Source organism: Pipistrellus hanaki (genome assembly GCF_964339955.1).
Source record: "Pipistrellus hanaki genome assembly, chromosome: 6".
In the NCBI taxonomy this organism is placed as follows: domain Eukaryota; kingdom Metazoa; phylum Chordata; class Mammalia; order Chiroptera; family Vespertilionidae; genus Pipistrellus; species Pipistrellus hanaki.
This window is the reverse complement of record NC_140508.1, coordinates 36,389,190-36,415,194: the sequence shown is the minus strand read 5'-3', so window position 1 is coordinate 36,415,194 and position 26,005 is coordinate 36,389,190. Positions and strand designations below refer to the sequence as shown.

General features: G+C 48.2%; 1 protein-coding gene across 5 annotated transcripts; it reads left to right on the top strand.

Moving 5' to 3' along the window:
• The first annotated feature begins 1,341 nt into the window (after positions 1-1,341).
• Positions 1,342-24,933, top strand: GGT7 (gamma-glutamyltransferase 7). Of its 5 annotated transcripts, none has more exons than XM_084887717.1 (15): positions 1,342-1,540; positions 7,772-8,007; positions 8,324-8,475; positions 9,650-9,767; positions 10,654-10,721; positions 10,945-11,018; positions 11,282-11,478; positions 13,295-13,382; positions 15,107-15,234; positions 15,409-15,497; positions 17,264-17,413; positions 17,521-17,638; positions 18,335-18,472; positions 19,577-19,669; positions 23,511-24,929. In XM_084887717.1, the coding sequence occupies exons 1-15, from the start codon at positions 1,372-1,374 to the stop codon at positions 23,571-23,573; spliced, it is 1,881 nt and encodes a 626-aa protein (XP_084743843.1). In that variant the 5' UTR covers positions 1,342-1,371; the 3' UTR covers positions 23,574-24,929. The 5 variants fall into 5 exon arrangements, with proteins under 5 accessions (XP_084743843.1, XP_084743841.1, XP_084743842.1 ...); XM_084887715.1 differs by having other exon boundaries at positions 19,577-19,676; positions 23,511-24,925; XM_084887716.1 differs by lacking the exon at positions 10,654-10,721 and having other exon boundaries at positions 10,904-11,018; positions 19,577-19,676; positions 23,511-24,928.
• The last annotated feature ends 1,072 nt before the right edge of the window (positions 24,934-26,005 follow it).

Here is a 26,005-nt window from a genome sequence, read left to right as displayed (position 1 = left end):
CTCTCCAGTTTTCAGATGAGGAAACTGATACTGAAGAACATTAAGTGTCTTGCCCAAGACCTCACAGTTTGTAAGTAGTAGTACAGGAAATAGAACACAAACACCTAGACTACAGAGACCCGCTCCCCACTCCCTCCACCTCACTCCTGCCATACCTTCATGACCATTGTTCCTTTCTTACAGCACTCTTTCCAGAACCACATCAAAAACTCTTAAAATGGCCAAGACCGGTTTGTCTCAATGGATAGAGCGTCGGCTTGGGGACTGAAGGGTTCCGGGTTCGATTCCAGTCAAGGGCATGTACCTTGGTTGCGGGCATATCCCCAGTAGGGGGTGTGCAAGAGGCAGCTGATTGATGACTCTCTCTCACTGATGTTTCTAACTATCTCTCTCCCTTCCTCTCTGAACAAAATCAATAAAATATATATTTTTAAAAAAAAAAACTCTTAAAATGAGAGTAAATATTCAGGTTCCAGAGACACAAACACACCCACACACACCCCCACACCCCCACCCCCACCCCCGTCTCAGAGTCCTGAATCCTGCTCTCCAGAGTGGAATCTGGGCGTTGGCTCTTAGGGATCCTAATACACTCTGAGTTTAGGTCAGAGGTACCAGAAGGGGCTGGGCTTGGAAGAGGCGTCTGAGAAACGTGGAGGGTCCAGTGAGGGATCTGACGCCTGAGATGAGAAAGGATGTCCAAAGGAGGGACGCAGTCTGAGGATGAAGCAGGTGCTGGAGGGGGCAGGGGCAAGGGGCGGGGTAAGGTCGAAAGAAGAATCTGGGGGAGGAGGAGGAGGAGAAGGAGGAGAAGGAAGAGGAGGAAGAGGAGGAGGAGGAGGAGAAGGAGAAGGAGGAGGAGGAGGAGGAGGAGGAGGAGGAGGAGGAGGAGGAGGAGTCTGACATCGGAGGAAAAGGACCTTGGAATCCACGAAAGGGTCTGGGATCTGGGGAGTCTGGGATCAGAGGAAGAACCGGGGTCGAGGAGAGGTTTACGGCCCGTGGAAGAGACGGAGGTCTCAAAGGGGGATTCTAGCTCTAACTGGAAGAGGGGATCTGCCCCCCGGGGCTGCATAAAGTGTCCTGGATCACTGAGATCGCGCTTGCAACGTGCTCTTCTCCCCTATCTCCCACTTCGCCACCCGGAACTGCCCTCCGCCCTCTGCAAACACAACCCGCTCTCCACCTGCGCGCCTGCTGCGAGCTGGCAGCGCCGAGCGGGGCGCGAGCGAGGCAGACCCGACAGGCGCTAGGGTGGGGGTGAGGCGCCCCCTCCCGGCGACCAGGGAGCGCAGGCCCCTCCCACCCCCCGCACCCCACCCCCCGCACCACTTCCGGCAGGCGCTGCGCTGCTGGGGGGCGCGGGTGAGGATGGCGGCGGAGAACCAGGCCAGTCAGGAGAGCGCTCTGGGCGCCTACTCGCCGGTGGACTACATGAGCATCACCAGCTTCCCGCGGCTGCCGGAGGATGAGCCGGCTCCCGCGGCCCCTCTGAGGGGCCGCAAGGACGAGGACGCCTTCTTGGGAGACCCCGATACAGGTGAGGCCCGCTGCCCTCATCCCCCCGCACCCCCACCCCCATCGCTGCCCCCTGGGATGCCCCTGGTCCTTCATCCGCACCGAGCATCACCTCCCAGGCTCCATCTCCCGAGTGTATTCCCTTCCTCCTGGACCTTTCTCTTCTCCTTTTTTTTCTGTTAATTATCTGATGGGGCTGGGAGCGCATCTCTGCCTTTGGAGTCCTAGGATGCGACAAGGGAGAGGGATGCCAGAGACTGCAGTAGGAGGGATGGGGGTTGCCTTTTGGGAAGAACCAAAGGACAAGGAAGGAATGTTGGAGGGGAGATCCTGAGGCACAGCTGTCATCACCCAGAAGAGGCTTTTCTCCAGTCACAGAGAACAGGATAGAAGATTGCAGCAGGATGAATAGAGGCTAGGTCTTAAGAACTTCCCACAGCCAGGGATTGTGGGAAGGAGGGACCATGGGGGAGAAGCTGAGGCTCTCTTCATGGCCAGGGAGGGACAGAGAGAATATGATTCTGCCTGTATGTATGTGCTGGGTATTGGGAGACAGGGGGGTGAACTGAGTGACCTCTCAAAGTCCTTGGGGACCAGAGTGCCTTTGCTGCCCTGTGGTTTCCCTCACCCCCACCAGAGCCATGGATCAGGCCGGGATGTTAGTAAGGTGCCCTAGAAGCAGGCTCCAGAATTGTACTGTGTTCTCTTCAGCCCTCTGCAGAGACTGCAGGGGTGGGAGTAGGGAGGGAGGAGACAGTGCCTGGGGGAGACCTGAGGGCCAAAAGCTCTCGGAGCATGTCTTCCCTAAGTGCTCTCTCCGCTGTCCATGTGGCCCAGCTCTGTTCTTCATCCCCCACCCTCCATCCCCCACCCTTCTTTCCCTCAACGTCACTTCCTGGCATTAGAGCATCCTTCTGCTTCACTCTCTCTTCCTCCCAGTGCCTGCACTTGAGTCTTAGCCCTTACCAGCCTGGCAGGCCTCGCTTCTCTGGTTCAGCCCTCACTAGCCTGGCTCTTCTATAGTTCCTCCCGCTCTGACAGCCCCAAATTCTTTCCCCTTCCACAACTTCCTGGTTATCTGGCCCTGACCACCAGCCCCTGCCAACCTAACTAGACCACACCTCGCCTGGAGGGGGTGAGAGGGGACAATAGGAAGCCTTATGGGCATCAAAAGTCAAAGCTGCAAATTAAAATAATTTTTTCCAGAGGGAGTAGCCCTGGAATCAGGAGGTATCAGGGAGAGGGGTGGGAAGATGTGTCCTGGTAGTTTCCAGTCTGAACCAGGTTCATTATTCAGGGTCAGGAGTGCCAGTTCTGCCCCGGCATTGCCCTGATTCACTGTATGACCATGGGTACACTTACCCTGGGCTTCCCCTTCCAGCTCAACTGGGAATGCCTGTCTCTCCCAACCTAGAGATTGGAAGCCCCTGTTTTCTCCTGGCCCCATACAAATGCATTTATCAGAACCTGTGTTATTTATTTGTGTGATCTGTAATTACTCAATGTCTGTAAACCCTATGAGGGTGGGATCATGACTGTTTTGTTCACCATTCAACATAGTGCTAAGCACTCAGTAAAAATTGTTGAATGGATAAATGAATAAGGAAGAAGATCTCAGGGTGAAAGAATGGCAGCAGAGGGAGTTCTCAACTCAGGGAGCACTGTGGTGAGTTAATACAGACCCTGCCCTAATCTGTACAAAAATCCAGATGAGTCCCCGGTCACCTGCATTGCTGGGAACCTATACTATATGCCAAGGTTGTGCACTAAGGTTCCAAGGAACTTGCCATCATACCTGTGTGGTCATTTCAATGCCATGTCTCCAAGCACTGCTTCAAAGCACGACTCCTTTGGCCCAGCTGGGCCAGCCTGCTGGCTAACGTGGCCTCCTATGTTCTCAATCTGGTAGTGCTACCTTGTGGCATTGCCCCATCCCCTTATCCAGAACCATGGCTGTGTCCAGCTAGCCTCTAGCCTGCCACACCCTAGAATCAAGTGTTGGGCACCCCACAGCAAATCCTGTGGAAAACAGAGATAGGTATCTGGCCAACATGACTCAGTGGTTGAGTGTTGATAAATGAAGCAGGAGGTAACAGTTCAATTCCAGTCAGGGCACATACCTGGGTTGAGGGCTTGATCTCCATTGTGGGGCATGCAGGAGGCAGGTGATCAATGATTTTCTCTCACCATTGATGTTTTCTTTTGTATTTTTTAATATATTTTATTGATTTTTTTTTACAGAGAGGAAGGGAGAGGGATAGAGAGATAGAAACATTGATGAGAGAGAAACATCTACCAGCTGCCTCCTGCACACCCCCCACCGGGGATGTGCCCACAACCAAGGTACATGCCCCTGACCAGGATCGAACCTGGGACCCTTCAGTCTGCAGGCTGACGCTCTATCCACTGAGCCAAACCGGTTTTGGCACCATTAATGTTTCTAACTCCTTCTCCCTTCCTCTCTGAAATATATATATATATATATATATATATATATATATATATATATATATCCCCACAAAACTTGGAGATAACCACTCCAAGTTTGGAGTAATAGAATAATACTGTCTTTTCTCTCTTCTGAGCTCCAGGCCCAGGTGTTCCTCTCTATTCCAGGCATTTGCTTCCAGATAGATGTCCTGCAAGGACTTCACCTTCAGCATTTTCTATGCTGAACTCATCATCTCTTCTCCATCTGCCTGCTCTTCTCCCAATGTCCTTCTCCATGAATAGTACTGCCTTTCATCCAGTCTCCAAGGTAGAAGCTCAGGAGCTACCCATCACCCCCCTCTTCCTCTTACTTCCAAATGGTGATCAAATGTTTTATGTCCCCCCTCCTAAATATCTTTCAAATTCCATCACACAATTTCTGTCAGCACCACTGTAGACTAAGCCTTTATTCTTTCTTATCTGTATTATCCATAGGCTTCTACCGTGTTTCCCCGAAAATAAGACCTAGCGCATAGAAAGATAAGACATCCCCTGAAAATAAGACCTAGCGCAACTTTGGGAGAAAAAATTAATATAAGATACTGTCTTATTTTCGGGGAAACAGGGTAGCTCTTCTTCCTGTCTCTGCCTCCCACTCAATCCCAATCCATGCACTTCATATACATAATATATATACATATATATGTTATTTTTATTGATTTCAGAGAGAAAGGGAGAGGGAAAGATGGAAATATCAATGATGAGAATCATAGATAGGCTGCCTCCTGAATGCCCCCCACTAGGGATCAAGCCTGAAACCTGGGCATGTGCCCTGATGGGGAATTGAGCCATAACCTCTTGGTTCATAGGTCAACACTCAACCACTGAGCCATGCTGGCCGGGCACACCCTGCACTTCTGATCACGTCACTCCTGGGGAGGGTTCAATAATCTTTAGTGATTCTCCCCTTCAGGGAATAATCAAGCCAGAAAGGACCTCAATCTCCAGCCAAGATCTCTCTCGTTAGCTCTAGATTTGTCAAGCCGACTCTATTCGGGGTTCTTTTGTCATAAACTTGGCTAAAACTGAGCTACATCTAAAATGAGAATTTTATTAGGTAGCATTACTGAAAAGTTCAGGGGCATGGGGCTTTAGCCATAGCTGTATGGAGGTGCCTAAAAAGGAATGGGCTGTACTCCTTTTTTTTTTTTTTTTTTTTTTTTTTTTTTTTTTTTTTTGCTTTGCTTTGCTTTGCTTTGCTTTGCTTTTTATGGACTTCTTCTTCAGAAAGCTTTCCATTTTATCAGGACAAGTTGCCCCCAGCAACAACAGGCTTACATCTTATTACCTTAGTAACCTAGATAGACAGCTTTCCCAATAGTTCCAGCATAAAAACAAAGATTGAACCTGATTGACCTGGCACTGGTCATATGCCTGTCCCTGAACCAATCACTGTATAGAAGTGCCTGTTCTGATTAGATAGGCCTAGGTCATATACTTATTCTAGTCTGTAATAAGGGAATGAGGCATGATTAAGGAAGTAATATTATTTAAAAGAAAATGGAATGGGGAATGGTATCTAAGCAGAAAAATTTAGATGGCTACTAGGTCTGCTGCCTTCAGACAATTCTTGCTGTTTTTTTCACAAATTCAGAATAACTAAAATTAAACTCATCTTTCTCCCAAAAGACTTGTTTATTCAGGTCCCAAAACTAACCTTTTCACAGTGTCCTGCTGTTGCTTTATATATATATTTGATTTTTTACAGAGAGGAAAAGAGAGGGATAGAGAGTTAGAAACATCGATGAGAGAGAATCATCGATCAGCTGCCTCTTGCACACCTTCTACTGGGGATGTGCCTACAGCCAAGGTACATGCTCTTGACCGGAATCGAACCTGGGACCTTTCAGTCCACAGGCCAACTCTCTATCCACTGAGCCAAACCGGTTTCAGCCTGCTGTTGCTCTTACATATCAGTAAAATCAATGCTATTATTGCCTCAGTACTTACACAATAGGGTACTCAATAAGTACTTCTGTTGAATAAATCAGTAACTTAATAATTGGTGAAATTAAAAAAAAAATCTCGAGTAGAGAGATGGAGGCTTTTAAATGTCCTAAAGGTCCTTTAGTTCCTAAAGTTCCCCCAGGAGAGGGAACTATGGGATAGAAGAGGGTCTCTCTCAGTGTTGCTCAAGGTTGCAAAAGAATGGAAATAACTTTGAGTGAGCACTCATGGGGTGCTTGGCATACATCACTTCATGGACTCCCTGTACCACCCAGCCCATTAGCGATTAGTTCCATTATTAGGACGCAGAAAGTGAAACTTATCATTTGAAGTGACTTATCCATAGTTACTCAGCAAGTGAAGTGGCTTTTAAGTCTTTCTGCCTCCACGCCTACATCCTCAGATCCATTCTCCAGATAGCAGCCAGAGGGATGGTTTTTTGCAGGGGTCCTCAAACTTTTTAAAGTGGGGGCCAGATCACGGTCCCTCAGAGAGCTGGAGGGCCGGACTATATGAACTACTAATTCCTACTGTAACACCTCAGCTGCGCTCACTGCCCAAAAAACCTGGCGGGCCAGATCAGACTCCTCTGCGGGCCGCATGTGGCCCGCAGGCCGTAGTTTGAAGACCCCTGGTTTTTTGTTTGTTTGTTTGTTTTTTTAATGTGTTTTTATTGATTTTTAGAGAGGAAAGGAGAGAGAGAAAAAAACAAACATAAATTGGCTGCCACCTGCACATCCTTACTGGGAATTGAGCCCAAAAACCTGGCCATGTGCCCTTGACTGGGGAATCAGACGGGTGACCTCTTGGTGCATGGGAGGACACTCAACCTACCGAGCGACAATGACCAGGGCCAGAGGGGTCTTTTTAAAACATAAAACAGATAGCTTCAAATTCTCGCTTAAAAATCTTCAATGGCCTCCCATGCCATTAGGGTAAAATTCAAGCTTTTCACTAAGCCAAGGCCCAGTGATCTGCCCCGGCCTCCACCCCACAGCTCACTACACTGGAACCACACAGAGCGTGGTTATTTTTTCTTCTTATGTGCCATTTCATTCCTACCTTAGGGCCTTTGCACCTGCTGTTCCTTCTTTCTGGAACACTTAGTACTCACCACTTGCTCTACATATGGGTGGCTCCTGCTCATCTTTTAGTTCTTAGCTTAAAAGGCACTTCTAAGCTAAGAGGCGGCTGAGAGGCTGGGGCTGATTTCCCCAGCTAAGCAGACCCCCAACACAAACCACTGTTGTCTTATTTCGTCCTTTTTATTTACTTGTAATTACGTGCTCATCTGTTTACTTCTTTATTGCCTTCTTTCCCCATTGATCTGTGAACCCCAGAGGGTTTCCCCTAGCATCTAGCATAGGGCCCGAAACATAGCAGATCCTCCATATTTGTTGAATGAATGAATGAATGAATGAAGCAAGGTTGGAAGCCAAGGCCTATCCACTCAGTGTAGGTTAACTGCCTCCTTGCATAGAAGGCTGGGCCCAGCTCTGGGAGTATCTGGTTTCCAGGGAGGGTCCAACTCCCGCCTCTCCAGGAAGTGTTCTCAGTCGTGGGTCCCGGGTGCTCAGGGAATTTGGCCTAGGGACAGTAAGCCAGCTGCCCAGCCTCCCTTCTGGTGCTCCCTGTCTCTTCCCAGCCCAGACTGCCCCCCTCACCCGCCCTGGGGTGCATGGGGGTGGGTAGACGCTGGTGCTCTATATTGGGGTTTGTTTGACAGGAGTGCGGGGAGGCTGCAGGGCGGGGTGAGAGACTGACACCACCTCCCCTGCGACCGCTCACTCCCACCTCCGCTCCTCGCCGCCCGCAGACCCGGACTCCTTCCTGAAGTCCGCGCGCCTGCAGCGGCTGCCCTCGTCCTCCTCGGAGATGGGGAGCCAGGACGGGTCGCCTTTGCGCGAGACCCGCAAAGACCCGTTCTCCGCCGCGGCCGCCGAGTGCTCCTGCCGCCAGGACGGGCTCACGGTCATCGTCACGGCCTGCCTCACCTTTGCCACGGGCGTCACCGTGGCGCTCATCATGCAGATCTACTTCGGGGACCCTCAGGTGAGAGGAAGGTGGGCATTGGCTGGCTGAGTGGTGGAAGCGGGCCGGGCATTGGAAACGGGGGAGGAAGGGCCCAGGGGGAGGGGGGTGGCTCGAGGCTTGAGGGGGGACAGAGCAAGGAAGGGACTGATCAGAGAGGAGGCACTTGAGGTAGTGAGGGAAAGGAAGGTAAATAGGGGTGAATCCAGGGGGCAAGAGGACAGGGCTTGCACCAGCACCCCACCCCCCTCCGCCGTGGAGGTTCTGGGGTTAGTGGGGGTACCCTAGGGAAGCAGGGGGCTCCTCCTGTCCCCAACCAGCCCCTTCCCTCTCCCAGATCTTCCACCAGGGCGCCGTGGTGACCGATGCTGCCCGTTGTACCTCGCTGGGCATCGAGGTGCTCAGTAAACAGGGATCTTCTGTGGACGCAGCCGTGGCAGCGGCCCTGTGTTTGGGAATCGTGGCTCCGCACAGTTCTGGCCTGGGCGGGTAAGGAGCGCCCCACGGTTGGGGTCCCCCAGGTCTCACTCCCTGTCCTGGTCTGTAGACCTGGGGAGGGGGGGCGGTGGAGGGTCTCCAAGTTTGAGCAGAGAAACAGGTGGGCCCCAACTCCTTGCTCTTTCTACACACATACAGTTTCATCCCTTTTTTCTTCCATACTGTCAGAGGAGGCGTTTTCAAAAGCCTTTTCTTTTAAAAAAAATTTTTTTGGAAAATGATGTTGTCCATTGTAACGTGAGGTGCACAGGTAGGGGTATACTGTAATTAATTACGGCAGCAATACTTAACCTTTCGGGCTCACAAATCCGTGAGTCTGATGGAAGCTATGGACTCTCTAAGCTCCAAAAAATACGCCCCTCTCTAAGAATTCTTAAAACAGACACATTGGCCACCCAGGGGCCATCCCCAGCACACGGACACGTTTGGTTTGCAGACTTAAATTTTTTTAAAAATGTGTTTCCTATTGTTAAAAAGTTGAGAATTTCCAACATCTCTTGAGCCTGAAGAGACCTGTCACACAGTTCCCTATGACTGCAACGCCCTGGACCTGAGTAGAAGCCGCTTCCCCTTCTGTGCCTCCCACTTTGCCACAGTGCTACCACTCCTTAGTTGCTGGGCTGCAGGCCACCATCCCAGATGCTACCACCGTCTCAAATGGAAACACATCACAGAAAGGGGACAAGCTGACCAAGTCCGTGTCTTGGTTCCTGTAAGGCCAGTCTTCCAGACCCTACCAAAGAAATCCCCTTTTGTTTTTGCACAGTCTGTTCTTACATAATTCAGTCCTGGGAGCGGGAGTGGAGGCATACCAAGGAGGCAGGTGCAGGAAGCTGGCAGGGGTCCAGCTATGGTCTGGGGCGGAGGGAGAACATCTTGCTCTCCCAGTCTCTGTTTTTTTGTGTTTTGCTTTTTTTTTTTTTTTTTTAAATCAGGGATTAAAGTCTCCAGTGACAGGCTGAAAGAAGTCCTTGAACTCTGGATCCCTGCCTTGTGGGGCGACTGAATCTCTGAATCCCTATTTGGGAGGGGGCTCAAACACTTGCCTCCTGATGACAAACTAAGCCTACAGCCGTCACCATTGGGAGTTGAAGGGTGGCAGGTTAACTGTTCAGAGGGGTAGCATCTTTTCATCACCACCCGCCCCCTTCTGTGTCTGTTCTAGCGGGGGTGTGATGCTGGTACATGACATCCGACGCAACGAGAGCCACCTAATTGATTTCCGGGAGTCTGCACCAGGGGCCCTCCGGGAAGAGGCCCTGCAGAGATCCTGGGAAACCAAGGTGGGGACCCTGGTGAGAAGAAATTATGGGGGGGGGGGGGTGTCTCCCTTCACTGCCCTTCTTCTCACCCAAGCATTACTTTGCTGAGTATTTGCAATGGAGGTGAGGAAACGAGCTGAGCAGGATGCTCTTAGGTTATGAGGGAGACAGGCAACTCCCCAAGTAAGATAATGAACAAAAAATTCTGGATGGTGAATATCAGGCAATGCAGCAACATCTTAACTTCTGTGGCAACCTTGCCTATCTGGCACAGAGAAGGAAGAAAAAAGGCCACTCACTGAGCAGCCGGAGACCTCAAAGTTGCTGCACTATCACCCACACGTCCCACTCTGAGCCTGTGGACTGTAACTTCCCCAGCCCACCACATGTTGGGAGGCTAGAAAGAAACTGCTAGAGCAAAACCCACTGTCCATTGAGAGCAAAGGCAGAGATAGAATAACTTGGAAAAATATAGATTTAGGGAAGAGGTAAACGCCAAATACACAACACAGCTCATAGTAATGGTGGTATGATAATGAAAAGGTAAAATGAAGGTCTCTTGCCCACTATTTTTAAAAGCAGAAACAGGTATAACCCAATGAAGACAGGCTCCCATCTAAATTGGTTATGTCCTAGCTCTTAAAAGGGTTTGCTTAATTTATAAGTCCCTCAATTACGACAGCTAAAGAAAGCCTTTCTGCATTTACTGAAAGGAAGTCAGGGAGATGGGAGGGAGGATGCCTGCTGGGACAGCTTGTCCCTCCTCTAGGGTACTTGGCCTTTGTCTCTCCCCTGTGCCGCCCCCCCATCCCCCCATCCCTGGCTTGGGGCTCTGCAGAGTTCAGCCCAGCCCCCCCCCTTCCAGTGACCTGGTCTCCTCTCTCCCTCGCCTGCCCGCCTTGCCCAGCCTGGGCTCTTGGTGGGGGTTCCCGGAATGGTGAAGGGGCTACATGAAGCTCACCAGCTCTATGGCAGGTAAAGACCGCCCCCTGGGGACCAGGGGCCCCTGCCTGCACTGCTCCTTTGGTGCCCTCCTACCTTCCTGGATGATTTCCTTCCAAACTCCCCCTCCCAATATCCCATTCCCTTGCCAGGACTCTCCTTCCCCAGAACCCTTTCCTCTCCTCCCCATCCCCCAACCCTCCTCATCTCCCCAGGACCTCCTCCACCCCCTTCTCTCTGCCCCCCCACTTCCCAGGCTGCCATGGTACCAAGTCCTGGCCTTTGCAGCAGCTGTGGCCCAAGATGGCTTCAACGTGACCCATGATCTAGGTCAGTGGGGCCTGGGGGTCAGGGGTAAGGCATGCGGTTGGTGGAGGGGGGAGATACACCTCTGAGATTTGGGGCCCAAACCGTAAAGCACCTCTCTTCCAGTTTGCTCCTCAGATCTCTCCCACCCTTATCAGGAGGCAGACTCAAATGAGAAGATCTAGAGAGGCCCCTATAACCCTACCTCCCCCATAACAGGCTCCTTGGGGGCTGGAGTTTAGGGCCAGACACTCATTCCCTGCCCAGCCTCTTGTCCCTGCCCATAGCACGTGCCCTGGCAGAACAGCTGCCGCCCGATGCATCTGAGCACTTTCATGAGACGTTCCTGCCATCGGGCCGCCCACCACTGCCTGGCTCCCTGATGCAACGGCCTGACCTGGCCATGGTGCTGGATGTACTTGGCACCTACGGCCCCGCTGCCTTCTATGCTGGTGGTAACCTCACGCTGGAGATGGTGGCCGAGGTGAGCATGCAGAAAGCCCATCTGCCCCAATGGACCCTCCTGCAGGGACATCCTTCCTCCTCTTCTTTCCCTGGATTTCTCTCTACATATATTTACTTGAAATTCTAGGATAGGCAAAACTAACCTCTGGTGATAGGAATCAGATCAGTGGCTGTTGGAGTGGGAGGGCTTGACAGGAATGAGGGAGGAAGAACCTACTGGGAAGATGGGAATGTATTGTCTTGATGGAGAGAGGTAACTCTGGGCTCCCCGGGGCTGGCGCCAACCTGTGCAGAGGCCTGTCCTGCCCCTCCCAGGCTTGGTGGAGAACCGGGATCAGCCTCAGCCTCCCTGAGCCCACAACCTCACCCTGCCCTTAGGTTTTTCTAAGGATTGAGCAAAGGGCCTCCTTCATTGGAACTGGGGGGATTAGCATAAGGGCTTACCAACTAACCCCAAAGAGTCTAAGTCTGAGGCAGTAATTGGTTTTAGAACTATTGTCAATAGTTTAAAATTCCCGGTGGGAAATTATGTTCAAGATAAGGATGCACAGACCAACTCAGTGGTTCTTTCATCTGGGCAACAGGGTGGTTATATCTATCCCTGCCATACAGTAGTGGGAACTGAGTAGGTCCATCACTTATTCTTCATCACAAAGCGCCTGCTCTGTGCCAGGTCCTGTGCTGAGCACTGGAGAGATGGATGTGGTGATAGAAGCCACCTCTGATGGACTTAACTGGAAAGTCCCGCAGAGAACTGGCTTTGGGTCGGCTGGACCCAGACCCAGGGGTTCCATCCCCATTGTCAAGACTTGGTCTGTCTCTCTTTCTGTCTTATAACTCTACTTTCCTCTGCTTGAACTCACTCTCAGTCAGATCCTCTCCACACCTGCTCCCGGCAGCCATCCTTCCAGTAAGCCATCCCAAGGAAAGAGCATTTCTCATTCCAGTAACTCAAGCAAAAGCCTCAAGGTTATGTCTCATTGGCCTGTAATAGGTCTCATGGCTATTCCCAAGCCAATCACTGTGCCATGAAAACAAATGCTCTGATTAACCAGACCTGCATTGTGTATCCTCTCCTAGAGGTGGAGAAGGGGATCAAGAAAGTCCATCAGAGCTTCAAATTAAAAAAACAACAACAAAAAACAAAGTTGTCAAACAAAGGAGCACACACCAGCCAAGCAATTCAATGTATAGTTCACTGAGGGTGGATTAAAAGTCAGAGGTTTCAAATACTAGGGGGGGGGGGGGGGGGATGGAGGACATTCCTAGTGTTATGCTAATTTAGGGTTGAAAAATGAGCATGCTGGGTAGTATGAAATGAGCCCATTGGTTTGTACAGGATTGGTTCACTGTCATTCCTACCAGGGCCATCCATGGTTTTGTAGTGGCTATAGTTATTTGTAGTGAAATGCAGGATTCAGTTTGATATCTCTCAAGCATGTGCTGCTGTAAGTGAAAAATCTTCCTTTCTCATAGGCAGAGAGGGCAGTATACACAAAGACATGGAGTCATGAGTTCAGGAACTGCAGGTCACCCAGAGCTCACTGGGGAATAGCAGGACATGAGGCCGAGATGAGGGCAGGGGCCAGATCACAAGGAGCCTTAAATACTGACCTAAGAAGGTCATTCATAGAATGTACCCAGCACAATGTCTTGTACATAGTAGGTGCTCAATGTTAGTGCTTTTTCCTCTTCCTGATGGGAATTGCAAAAGGCACAAATGTTATAAGCATCTGATCTGTCTGTGATCCAAACATATACCACAGGCCAAATCCACACGCTCACTGTGTGGTGTGTGGCTCAAAGTGGTGGTGGGGGCATTCTCTCCCTTCCAGGCTCAGCATGCAGGGGGTGTTATCACTGAGGAGGACTTCAGCAACTACAGCGCCCTCGTGGAGAAGCCTGTGTGTGGCGTGTACCGAGGTGACTTTCCTCCCAGCTCCCAGGGTCCCCACTCAGGAAAATCCTCCCAGTCCATGGCTGTATGCTTTTGGCCTAGAGACTCCTTCCCATTTAACAGGAGAGAAACTGAGGCAGTGAGCTGCCTGGACAGCTAACTAATGAAGCAAGCCAGAGTCAGCCTACCTTCTGAAGTAGTTTTGGAGTCAATTATCCCAAGTATTTAGGATATGGGGAGGGAGGTCTGGTTAAAGGTTCGGGCCTAGAAGTTGGGGTTCTAGCCATATGGTTTGTTGATTTGGACTCTCTTTTGTCTTGTCCCATTCCTGGTCCCCCTCTCAATGCCCTACACATAATAAGAACTCATAAGACTAAAGTCCATCTAAGCTTCTGGTTATAACAAACTTTTCAAGACAGTCATAGACCTCCCTCTAATTGTGCCAAAAGAAAACAGGGCCCACGGAAGGAAAAGAACTTAACTTGTCAAATTCAAAAAAAATAATAAACCCATAAATTCAAATTTATGACATAGATGATGTCCATGTTTGTTGAACCCAAAGTGGTAGGCTCCTAGGTCCCTAGGAAGGCTCATAAGTTGTCTTTCCTCTAGGTCAGTGGTGGGCAAACTCATTAGTCAGCAGAGCCAAATATCAACAGTACAACGATTGAAATTTCTTTTGAGAGCCAAATTTTTTAAACTTAAACTTCTTCTAATGCCACTTCAAAATAGACTCGCCCAGGCCGTGGTATTTTGTGGAAGAGGGGCCAAAGAACCGCATGTGGCTCATGAGCTGCAGTTTGCCGACCACGGCTCTAAAAGGCCCAGATTACTTCAAGCCCCAGAAGAGACTGCCTCTGAGTTCAAGTTTCCAGACCTCAATCTCGAGCCCAATTCCTCTACCAGAGGCAATGTCATATGGAACAGAGAAAGAGCGTAGCTAGGGAGCCAGGAAGACCTGCCATTCACCTTGAACAAGTCACTTCCCACTCTGAGCCATGACTCCCTCCTTAAAATGGAGATAATAGTGTCTACCTCTCAAGGTGGCTATGAGGATTTGATGAGATGGTGTTGAAAGTTGCCCTGATCAGAATGGGCACTGTATATGTATTTGATTTTCCATTTCCCCTTCAAGCCTGTATTCTCTTGGCAATGCCAGAACCTTGAGTACTCTAGGTTCCACTTGTATCCTGTAGCCTTGGGCCAGCTGCCTCTCTGTGCCTCAGTTTTCTCACCTGTAAAATGGGAATGGTAAAAGTACCCTTTGTGAGGATTAAGGGAGTTAATTAGTTTTGGTTTGTGTTATATCAGATATTATTATTCCTTTGGTGTCCAAACATCTAGTAACTAGAGCCTTATATAGGAAGAGGAGGTTGGTGCTCCCAGGAAGTTTCAGGGGTGGGACCCTCAGGGGCCCTGAATAGTATCCTGCCCTATGGTGGGCCAGGAATCTGAACATCTGGACATCTGTCCCTGCTGTGCCAATGGCCTTCATTGAAACTCTGGGCAAATGACAGTCCTCTCAGCCTTAGTTTCCTCATATGGAAGAGGAAACAGAAGACCAGCGTTCCGAGTTGGAGTCCTGGCCCTGTCCTTGAAGCGCCATGTGAACTTGCATGTGTCCCTTTGCCTGTCACCGCTTTCCCCTATCTGACGAGGGAGTTCAGTGCTGTGGTCTCAGTCTATGTGACGGTGGGATGTGGAGGTGCCTTGACTGTCCCTGCCATCTGGTCATTTCCTGTCCTTCCAGGCCACCTGGTTCTCAGCCCCCCACCCCCGCACACAGGCTCTGCCCTCATCAGCGCTCTCAACATCCTCGAGGGCTTCAACCTCACCAGCCTGGTCTCCCGGGAGCAGGCTCTTCACTGGGTGGCAGAGGTAAGGCCAGCCCCTCCATTCGACCCTGTGCTGGGGGACACTGAGAGTGGGGGGATGGGGTACTGCCATGGGGCAGGACTAAACCCCCTCCAAGTTTTCTCACACACAAGAATTCTGGGTGTGGGTGCTGGGAGAAGTCTGGCTGCCTCTGCCATACCTCTGCTCTGTTTTCAGACCCTGAAGATTGCATTAGCCCTGGCCAGCAGACTGGGAGACCCCATCTATGATTCTACCATCATTGAGAGCATGGATGACATGCTAAGGTGGGTCCCATGGCAGGACCGTGGGGACTGGACAGATGGTGGTGGTGTAGGGAAAGGATCAGGTGTAAAGCAGCTGATAGAAAAATAGGCCTGCCGAACCGGTTTGGCTCAGTGGATAGAGCGTCGGCCTGAGGACTGAATGGTCCCAGGTTCGATTCCAGTCAAGGGCATGTACCTTGGTTGCGGGCACATCCCCAGTAAGGGGTGTGCAAGAGGCAGCTGATCGATGATTCTCTCTCATCAATGTTTCTAACTCTCTATCCCCTCTCTCTTTCTCTCTGTAAAAAATCAATAAAAATATATTTTTAGAAGAAATAGGCCTGAGGTCCCATATCAATTCCAGCTCAACCCTAACTCACAATGTGGCACTTTGATTGCTTCTCCTTGCACCTCAGTGTTCCCATCTGTACAATGAGCTGTTCTACTTCAGATGGCTCTCAGGGCACATAGAAGGGCCCATCTGGTCCTCCTTTAGTGGACAAAGAAAGCCTATTAACAATGAAAAGAGTCTCCAAGAAAATATTGGAGGTGGTGGAGATTTTTATTAAAATGTATCTATATTAGCAGGATAATATAATAGTAAAACTGTGGGCTCTTGTCAGACTGACTCAGTTCAAATCCCAGATTCTCAGCCTATGCAGCCTTACCCTCTCTAAATCTGTTTCTACAAGGGGGCCTGACAATAATAGTGCCAACAACATGGTTAATTGTAAAGACCAAGCAAGGTTACTCATACAAAGTATTGAGCATGTTGTCTAATACATAATAAATATTCAACAAATATCATCATTAGTTTTAATTGGCAATAGGGGTAAGCATAGTTACCATTTAATTGCTACTACAATATAATTGACTTAAAGGCTGGCTGAGGGAAAATCAGAAACCAAAAATATAGTTAATGTAAATTTGTATTTTCATGATTTCATAAATTTGCTTTTAAGATCAATGCATATTTAGCTCTAAAACACACGCACATACCTATATTAAATCCATTCATTCAATAAATTTTTTAAAAAATACATTTTTATTGATTTAAGAGAGGAAGAGAGAGGGAGAGAGAGATAGAAACATCAATGATGAAAGAGAATCATTCATCGGCTGCCTCCTGCATGCCCCCTACTGGGAATCAAACTGGAAACCTGGGCCTGTGTCCTGGCCAGAAATGGAACCGTGACTTCCTGGTTTATAGGTCAACATTCAACCACTGAGCCACTCCGTCCAGGCCATCCAATAAATATTCATAAGGGCTTACTATGTGACAAGTCTTTCTGTGTCTTCAAAAAAAATTCTAACTGCAAGTAAAGATTCTTGTATACAAACCTCCCCCCACAACCACGCCCCCCACACACAATAAATTCTTAATGAAACTTAATTTTGGGATTACAAACATCAGGTTAAGTGAATTCAGTTTGTTCACGTCAAAATAAATATCTTCTGAGCATTCACTATACCCTATAGGTACTTTCATAGAAAGGATTAAATGAGTAAAGTCAAGTAATTAAAAGACTCTTGATTGAGGCACTGAATAAATTAAAAATCGGCTCTAGAAGAGAATCTGAATAACACCTAACTAAATTCATTCGGTTCAACAACTATTTCCTGAATATTTCCTATATGCTAGGAATATGTAATCTGTTCTCTGGAACAGACCAAAACGGGAGGCAGATATTAATCAAATAATCACACAAACAGACATCACAAAGAGTGTTAGGTGGGATGGAATGAGAACTTGCTGTGTGTTCATCTCCTACCCCATGTCTTTTCAGCAAGGTAGAGGCTGCCTACCTGCGGGGCCACATCAATGACTCCCAGGCAGCCCCTGCCCCACTCCTGCCTGTGTACGAGCTGGATGGGGCTCCCACGGCTGCCCAGGTGCTGGTCATGGGCCCTGACGACTTCATTGTGGCCATGGTCAGGTAGGCAAGCTCAGACTCCACTTGGCACAAGAGATCATCATCTAGGTGGGGGCTGGGCAGGAGTGAGAGTGGGCTCAGGGTTCACCTGGCCCCAATCTCGGTCCCAGCTCCCTGAACCGGCCCTTTGGCAGTGGCCTCATCACCCCCTCGGGGATCCTACTCAACAGCCAGATGCTGGACTTCTCCTGGCCCAACAGGACTGCCAACCACTCTGCACCCAGCCTGGTAGGGTCTTGCTTCCCTCTTACCCTTCAGACTCCAAGGCTAGGGAGGATGTGTTACAGTATGGCTGCTCCTCCCTCCCTATTTCCGCTAGGAACTTCTATTATAAAGAAAAGGAGCGCAGACACGGTGCTTACCTCATCCCAGCCTAAGTCTGGGGCTTGGGAGCCTGGTGGATCCAAAGAAACCTTGTCCCCTCTCTGGGCCTCAGTTTCTTCTCACCTGTATAAGGAGGATAGTGTGCTTTAGGTACTTTTTAGTACTAATTGTCTATGGCTGTGTAAGGCTGAGCTGATGGGGTTCAGCCCTATTGCTGGGCACCAAAGGAGAAAGGAAATAGGAATTATTGTGTAGTTGGAGGTCAGCACCTTTACATCCTTCAAGCTGGGGCCCCGCAGGACGAAGACAGATGACCAGGGTGGGGATTATTCTGTTCATCCCCATAGTCATCTTTCTTGGCTTGGCCCCTCCCCTGCCTCAAAACTTAGTGGGTTCACTCTCCACCCCAGTTATCCAAGGACCCTGACCATTTCACATAAAGCAAACTGTGGCCTGGGGAGAGACCAGTCTCCAATGAAAACTGGGGCTGTGGAAGATGTAGGGGAGGGAGCGAGGAAGGTTGGAAGAGTGATGGAGTAGTCCTTATCCTATCTCACCCCACCTCTCGCCTCCCTTGGGGCCTTGGTCCTCTGCCAACAGGAGAATTCGGTTCAGCCGGGGAAGCGGCCACTGTCTTTCCTGCTGCCCACTGTGGTCCGGCCAGCAGAGGGTCTCTGTGGAACCTACCTCGCCCTGGGGGCCAATGGAGCTGCCCGGGGCCTCAGCGGCCTAACCCAGGTGAGGCGTCCTCCACGGCAGGCCTTTTGTGGCCAGGAGCCAAGCGGTGGCCTGCAGATGCCTTCATGTCTCTTGCTTATTTTCATCTGTTACTCACAGCAAACAAGGGCTGGAACTGCTTTGCGGCAGGCCCCTCCTGGACACCAAGGAGGTGGGCTGTGCTGACTTTCTGAGGGAAAATGTAGCCCTGAAACTCCCTGTCTTCCCAGGTTGCAGGAGAAACTGCAGGGCCAGAGGGATTGAGAGGTGATATGGCATCTGGGCTGCCTGAATTCTCTCAATCTCAAGTTCCATGCTGTACTCAGCATCTGAATAGAGAAGCAGCCTTTCTTAGGATTTTGAAAGCAAGGGTCTGCTACACTCCAAAATGCCTCACAACAATTCCACAAATGTATATGTGCCAGGTACATAATTTGACAGGTGGCGAGTTAACTAACCTGAGCTTTGGAATCACACCCCCCTGAGTCCCAGGCCAAGTGCTACTGATTTCCAGTTATGTGATGTTGGAGAATTCACTTAACCTCTCTGAACCTGTCTCCTCACCTGTAAAATAGAGATAAAAATAGCTAACATATACAGAGTTATTACTAAGTACTGGGCATGGTGTTAGGTGTGTTAACTCCTTTAACCTTCTCAACTTTGGAAGGAATCCTTATTTCTATTTCATATATAAAAAAACGGAGGCCAAGAATGGTTAAAAATTTAGGTCCAGTTTAGTAAGAATGGTCAGGCATTGGTTCCAGAGCCTATCCACACTGCAAATCAATAAGCTCAAAGTATCCACATTGTGACCTAGACTATGCCCAGCCATTAACTCTGTCCTGGCCAGGGACAAGGGAGGTCAGCTGGGCTGGGAGACTGGATGCTAGCAGTGCCTCTTCCCTGGCTCTCTCTAAACTCTGAGTGAATCACTTTTCTTCTCTGGCCCTCATTTACCCATCTGTGAAATGGGGATAGTCATCAAAGGTCTGCCTGTCTTCTGGGACTGTTGAGAAGCTCAAAAGGAATCTAAAGACTAAGGAGTCTGGACCAGGAAGAAGGACCATAGAGTCCTAAACCCCATCTCTGGGGTAGCCCTGACTTCTGCCCTTTGGCTGTTTGCAGGTTCTGCTGAATGTCCTGACCTTGAACCGGAACCTGAGTGACAGCCTGGCCCATGGTCGCCTACACCCGGACCTGCAGACCAACCTCCTACAGGTGGACAGTGAGTGTCCCCATGGAGTGGGCACTGGGCATGGTAGAGAAAGAGGTTCTTCCCAAGGGTGCCCCTGCCTCAACCAGCACCAGCTCCCTGCCATTGCAAGTTTGGTTTCCTCCAGCTAATTCCTAACTGTACAAGATCTGGGGGGTTAGGACCATCCTGCCATTTCCTGGCTGAGTGACCTTGGGAAATTTATGTCTCCACTCTGAGCCTCAATGTTCTCATTTATAAAACAAGATGCAGTTGTTTATTCTGCAAACCGTTAATTCAGCAGTTTGTATTGAGTATCAACAGGCATTATCTTAGATGCCAGGGATACTGCATTTACAAGCAGACAGGAAAATAAATTAACAATAATAATAGTAAGAGAAAGCAAAATAAATGCCCTACAGAGCATTGAATTAGGATAATGTATGTATAGGGCTGACTCGATGATTGAGGGAGGCCTCTCTTTGGGAACATTTAAGCTGTGATCTGAAGAATGAGAAAAAACCCACCGTGCAAAGAACTGGAACTCTGTATGCCAAGGGAACAAATGCAAGAATTCAGGGCTTGGTGTGTTTTAGGAGTAGAAAGGAAACAAGAGTGAGTGAGGATGAGATGAGATCAGAGAGGCAGCAGGGGCCAGGTCATGGGCCTTATAAGTTATGGTGAGGAGATGACTTTTCTTAAAAAAAAATAAATAAATAAATAAAATAAAATAAAATAAAATAAAATAAATATATAGATAGATAGATAGATAGATAGATAGATTTTTTACAGAGAGGAAGAGAGAGGATAGGGAGTTAGAAACATCAATGAGAGAGAATCATCGATCAGCTGCCTCTTGCACACCCCCTACTGGGGATGTGCCTGCAATCAAGGTACATGCCCTTGACCGGAATCGAACCTGGGACCATTCAGTCCACAGGCTGACACTCTATCCACTGAGCCAAACCGGTTTCGGCTGACTTTCCTTTAAAAAGGACAGATGCTTAATTTTGTAAATGGGGAAGTATGTGCACCTTTGGGGAGTTTTTATTGCAATAGGCAATGTATTATACAAGTCAAAAGGGGATTATATATTGAATGAGACATGGTCCTTGCTTGCTCAGAGTCATTATCCCCATTTTATGGAGAAGGAAACTGATACCCATAAACTAGTCAATGATCGGTTAGTAAGTGGCAGAACTGAGAGAACACATGGCTGACACCAAAGGCTCCGTTCTTGACTGCGTGGCTCTAGTATCTCCTGGACTGAAGCACATTAGAAGCCACACACCTACATGCTCAGCAGTCACAGCCTATAGTTGACTGATGACACTTTGGATCCCAACTGATGGATTCCTTGAAAATGAATTCTGCTCAACTAATATCTTCTGGTTTCTATCAAATGCGAGGCTTTTTTTCTATGTTACTTGGAATGAGGGGGTTCTTCCTAGCCCTGCCGTATGGGCTTCAGTCCTCGACATGGGCATGAAGACTTGAGGCTTGGTGAAGGAAAAGTTCATCCACCCGAGGACTCTGAGAGGCTTTACAGTAACAACTGGTTGAGCCTTAAGTATGAGCAGGAATTTGGCATGTGGAGGTAAAGAACATTGTGAACAGCCCTGACCGGTTTGGCTCAGTGGATGGAGCGTCGGCCTGCGGGCTCAACGGTCCCAGGTTCGGTTCTGGTCAGGGGCATGTACCTTGGTTGCAGGCACATACCCAGTGGGGAGTGTGCAGGAGGCAGCTGATCGATGTTTCTCTCTCACTGATGTTTCTGGCTCTCTATCCCTCTCCCTTCCTCTCTGTAAAAAATCAATAGAATATATTTAAAAAGAAGAAGAAGAAGAAGAAGAAGAAGAAGAAGAAGAAGAAGAAGAAGAAGAAGGAGAAAAAGAACAGCAACAACAACAACATTGTGAATAGGGGAACTGCCTGTGCAAAAGCCAGAAAGAATGGGTCAGAGAGCAGCCAAGAGATAGTTGGACTAAATACCAAAATTTCAGAATGTATCCATCACTTTCATGACTTTTGGCACACTTATACATCTTCTAAACCATTATTTACACAATGTGTCTATAAACACATTTAACCTAAATGTATTTTTAAAGTAAATCTTATAATCTCAAATGGAAAAATGGCATTATATGCCACAAATAGACAATAAATAGCTATAAAAATAAAATATTTTTAGGTTTTAGTTAGATATTGTTCCCCATAGAAGGCTCTCAGGGCTGCTCTTTCTGTTACAGAAAATTATTTTGTCCCATTTGGTAAAATAAGACAATATTTTTGTTGAGGAATAGTGGGAGGTGAAGTTATAGGGCTTATCATGGAGGTCCATGTTAAGAACATGGATGTTATCCAGTTGAGTAGGGGAAGGATATGACCTGATTCATTTCATATAGGGTAGGTGTACTGTAGGGAGGAGAATTTAAGTTGGGGAAGTATAAGAAGCACCCTGAATAATGGACCAGCAAGCGATGAAGACCGGAAATTGTGCAAGAGGGCGAGGACTTATTAATTTATCCAGGAAAGACTTGGCTTAACATTTACTATGTCCTCACCCAGTTCTAGGCTCTGGGGATCAATAATGAACAAGAAAACACCGCTGCCTTTAAAAAGCTTATAATATAGTGGAGGGAGACACAGTAAATAAATAAACAAATACAGATAGCATTAAGTACTGTGAAAGAAAACAAAGCAAGGTAAAGATAACATGGGCTGATTTAGATGGTGATGAGAGAAGTTCTTGAAGATTGGAATGAAGTGAGGGAGGCAGTTTTGTGACTCTAGGAAGAAACATTCCAAACAGAGAGAAAGCAAGTGCAAAGTCCATGAGGTAGAACCATGTTTGGCTTCTTTGATGAAGGAGGTTAGAGCAGAGTTAAGGAAGAGAGTGAAAGGAAGTGAAGAGAGGAGTTTAGAGAGATAGTGAGGACCCAGTTGATGGTGGGTCTTAGAGGCCTTGGTTAGGACTTTCGATTTTATTCTAAGACTCATCAAAGCTGTTAGAGGGGTCCAGCTGGCTCAGTTGTTGAACGTTGACTTGTGAACTAGGAGGTCCTGGTTCAATTCCCGGCCAGGCACATGCCAGGGTTGCTGGCTCAATCCCCAGTAGGGTCATCTAGGAGGCAGCTGATTAATGATTCTGTCATCATTGATAGAGGGTTTTGAGTGGGGGAGTGATATGGTCTAATGCAGTGTTTCCCAAACTTTTGACATATGTGTACCCCTTCTATAATTTTCGTAACGCTGAGTACCCCTCGTACTCATGAGAACGTAGAATTGGGTGCAGCTAAGCTCGGTGCAGTGCATATTCCCACCAAACTCCAGTGCAACGCGTACCCCCACCAAACTCTTCCCATACCCCTGGGGGTATGTGTACCACACTTTGGGAAACACTGGACTCTAATGGTTTAAAAGGACTCTTTGACTACTGTGTTAATAGGCTATAAGGAAGGCAAGACTGAAAGCAGAAACACCAGTTAGTGGGCTATGCAGCAATCCTAGCAAGCAATGATGGCAGCTTGGCCTATGCAGGTGGAGATAAGACCCCAAAATCCCTTTTCCAATATTAAGAATGATTGTATATTTTGGATCACTTACTGTATGCAAGGCTCTGAACTCAATGCTTTCTGTGTATTATATCCTTTAATCCCTGCAACAACTTTATATATTGTAGTAGGTTCTTGTATGATCCCTATTTTATGCATGAAGAGACTGAGACTCAGAAAGGTCAAGCAATTTGACCAGGTCATACACCTCCTCAGTGGAGCTTCCAGGACCAGGACTCAGGTCTGACCATAGGACTCCTGAGCTAGTGCTCTGAAAACTCTGAATGTGTGTATGTTGTGGGGTGGTTTTCAGGTGAGTTCACAGAGGAAGAGATTGAGTTCCTGGAAGCGAGGGGTCACCATGTGGAGAAGGTAGATGTCTTATCCTGGGTCCATGGCAGCCGGAGAACCAACAACTTCATCATCGGTGTGAAGGACCCTCGGAGTCCAGACGCAGCTGGAGCCACCATCCTGTAGAGCAGCAGGGTGGGGTGGGGGTCTCTGCTCCCCCCACCTTTGCATGTTCCTTCTCCCAAGTTTGGTCTTAGGAGGACCCCAGGGATGCCCCAGATCAGGGGCCAGAGGGGATGCTTATCAAACCCTTCCCCAGAGTAACTGGAAAATTCTCCATCCAGAGGCCTTGGTGGTGGTGGTGGTGGTGGTGGTGGTGGTGGTGGTGGTGAGTGTCCGTGTTCATATCAGGCAGACAGGACCTTGAGGAGTCAGATTATCTGTCTGTCTCCTTTCCCTCAGCCATGCTGGCCTTGAGCTTAGGGATGTGCTTGCAAACCCTTCTCAAGGGTCCTCACAACCCCAAAATCTCCAATCCGGCCTTACCTGGGCCTTGTCTTCCGGCTCCCTTCTCTTGTCCTCAGCCTCATTTCTTAAAAGACTAGGATTTTTTTTTTAATGGACCATCCTGGGAGGTTCCTCTCTTCCTCCCACCAGGTTGAGGCAGGCGCATTGTATCTGCGGTCCAGGGTATGGAATCCCTAGGGGTGGGGGTGGGAACCAGCTCAGGGGCTTCCATTTGCAAAGGGGAATTAAAGAAAGAATATTGCTTAACCATGGCTCTGGCTTGATTTATGTTTGGCTGTGTCGGGAGTTGAGTGAGAGACCTCGGTTCACCTTATCCCAGGAGTCCTGACTCCAGGGCAAACTAGAGTCGATCTTATGGGGGTCATATATCTGCCATCTATCTAAGACTTGTATTATAAAAATTATAAAGTAATTAATATCTGCTAGTATAATTATAGATGGCATCTATTGAATGCTTTATGTGTGCCAGGCCCTAGGCTAATTTTATTTGGTCTTCTTTACAAATCTCATGAGGTAGGTACTATGCCCACTTTACAGGTGGGAAGCTGACAAAAAGAGGTTAAGGGACTTGTCTAAGGGTCCTCATGTATGAAATGGAAGAACTGGGATTCAATCTCAGGATGTCTAACTCTTAATTTGTGCTCGTAACCATTTGTACATCTACTAGGTGAGCTACTTGTTATAACATATATTGGTATACAATATATATAAGACAATAAGTACCTTTTATACAGTATGGCATTCATGCATGCATGTATCCATGCATTATAGTCCAGACACTTTGTTAGGCACAGAAGATTCGGTATTGAACAAGAATATTTTTTAAGCCGTAACCGGTTTGGCTCAGTGGTAGAGCGTTGGTCTGCAGACTGAAAGGTCCCGGGTTCAATTCCAGTCAGGGGCATGTACGTTGGTTGCAGGCACATCCCCAGTAGGGGGCGTGCAAGAGGCAGCTGGCCAATGTTTCTCTCTCATCGACATTTCTAGCTCTCTATCTCTCTCCCTTCCTCTCTGTAAAAAATCAATAAAATATATATATTTTTAAAAAGAATATTTTTTAAATATATTTTTATTGATTTCAGAGAGAAAGAGAGAGGGAGAGAGAAACATCAATGATGAGAGAAAATCATTGATTGGCTGCCTCCTGCACACTCCACGCTGGGGATCAAGCCTGCAACCTGGGCACGTGTGCCCTGACCCTGGAATCAAACCTTGACCTCCTGGCTCATAGGTCGATGCTCAACCACTGAGCCTCGCCAAGCAGGCTAACAAGAATTTTTTTATGGGTTTGCAGTATACAGAGAGAATAAAACATTTAAGAAATAAGGACACAGATAATTAGGGTAATCGCCATCACAAGAAGCTCTATGAGGGATGCAATGAGAATGGATACCAGGAAAGTTCATCTAATTCGGGGGTGGGATGGGACCGGCAAAGATCTCCTCAAGGAGATGATTACGGTGAGGAGGCTCAAAAGGAGAGGATTAGATGTGAGATGTGAGAATGTAATTTTAGGCAAAGGGATCAGTGTGTGCAAAGGTCGTTAGGGATGTGCTTACAAAGAATGTGCCATGTTAAAGGAGTGGAAGAAAGCCAATATATTCTTCCTACAGCAACAAATGTTTTCTGCCAAGGGCCAGACAATAAATACTTCACGCTTTGAGGTTGTATGATCCCTGTAGTAACTACTCAACCTTACTGTTGTCAGAAAAAGCAATCATAGACATTATGTAAACAACTGGCTATATTCCCATGAAACTTTATTTTATAAAAACAGGGCCTAATTTAGCCTAAAGAGTGGTTTGCTGACCCCTATGTTAGAGCATACTGACAGAGGATGATGGTATGAGACTCTCTTATGAGGCATGTATTAATCTCCCCATTTTATGGATGAGGAAGTTGTGACTCCAGGCATGAAGTGACATGCCCAGGGTCATGCAGCTGGTAGTTGGCAGATCTGTGACTCAAACTCAGTCTTTTTTACTCCAA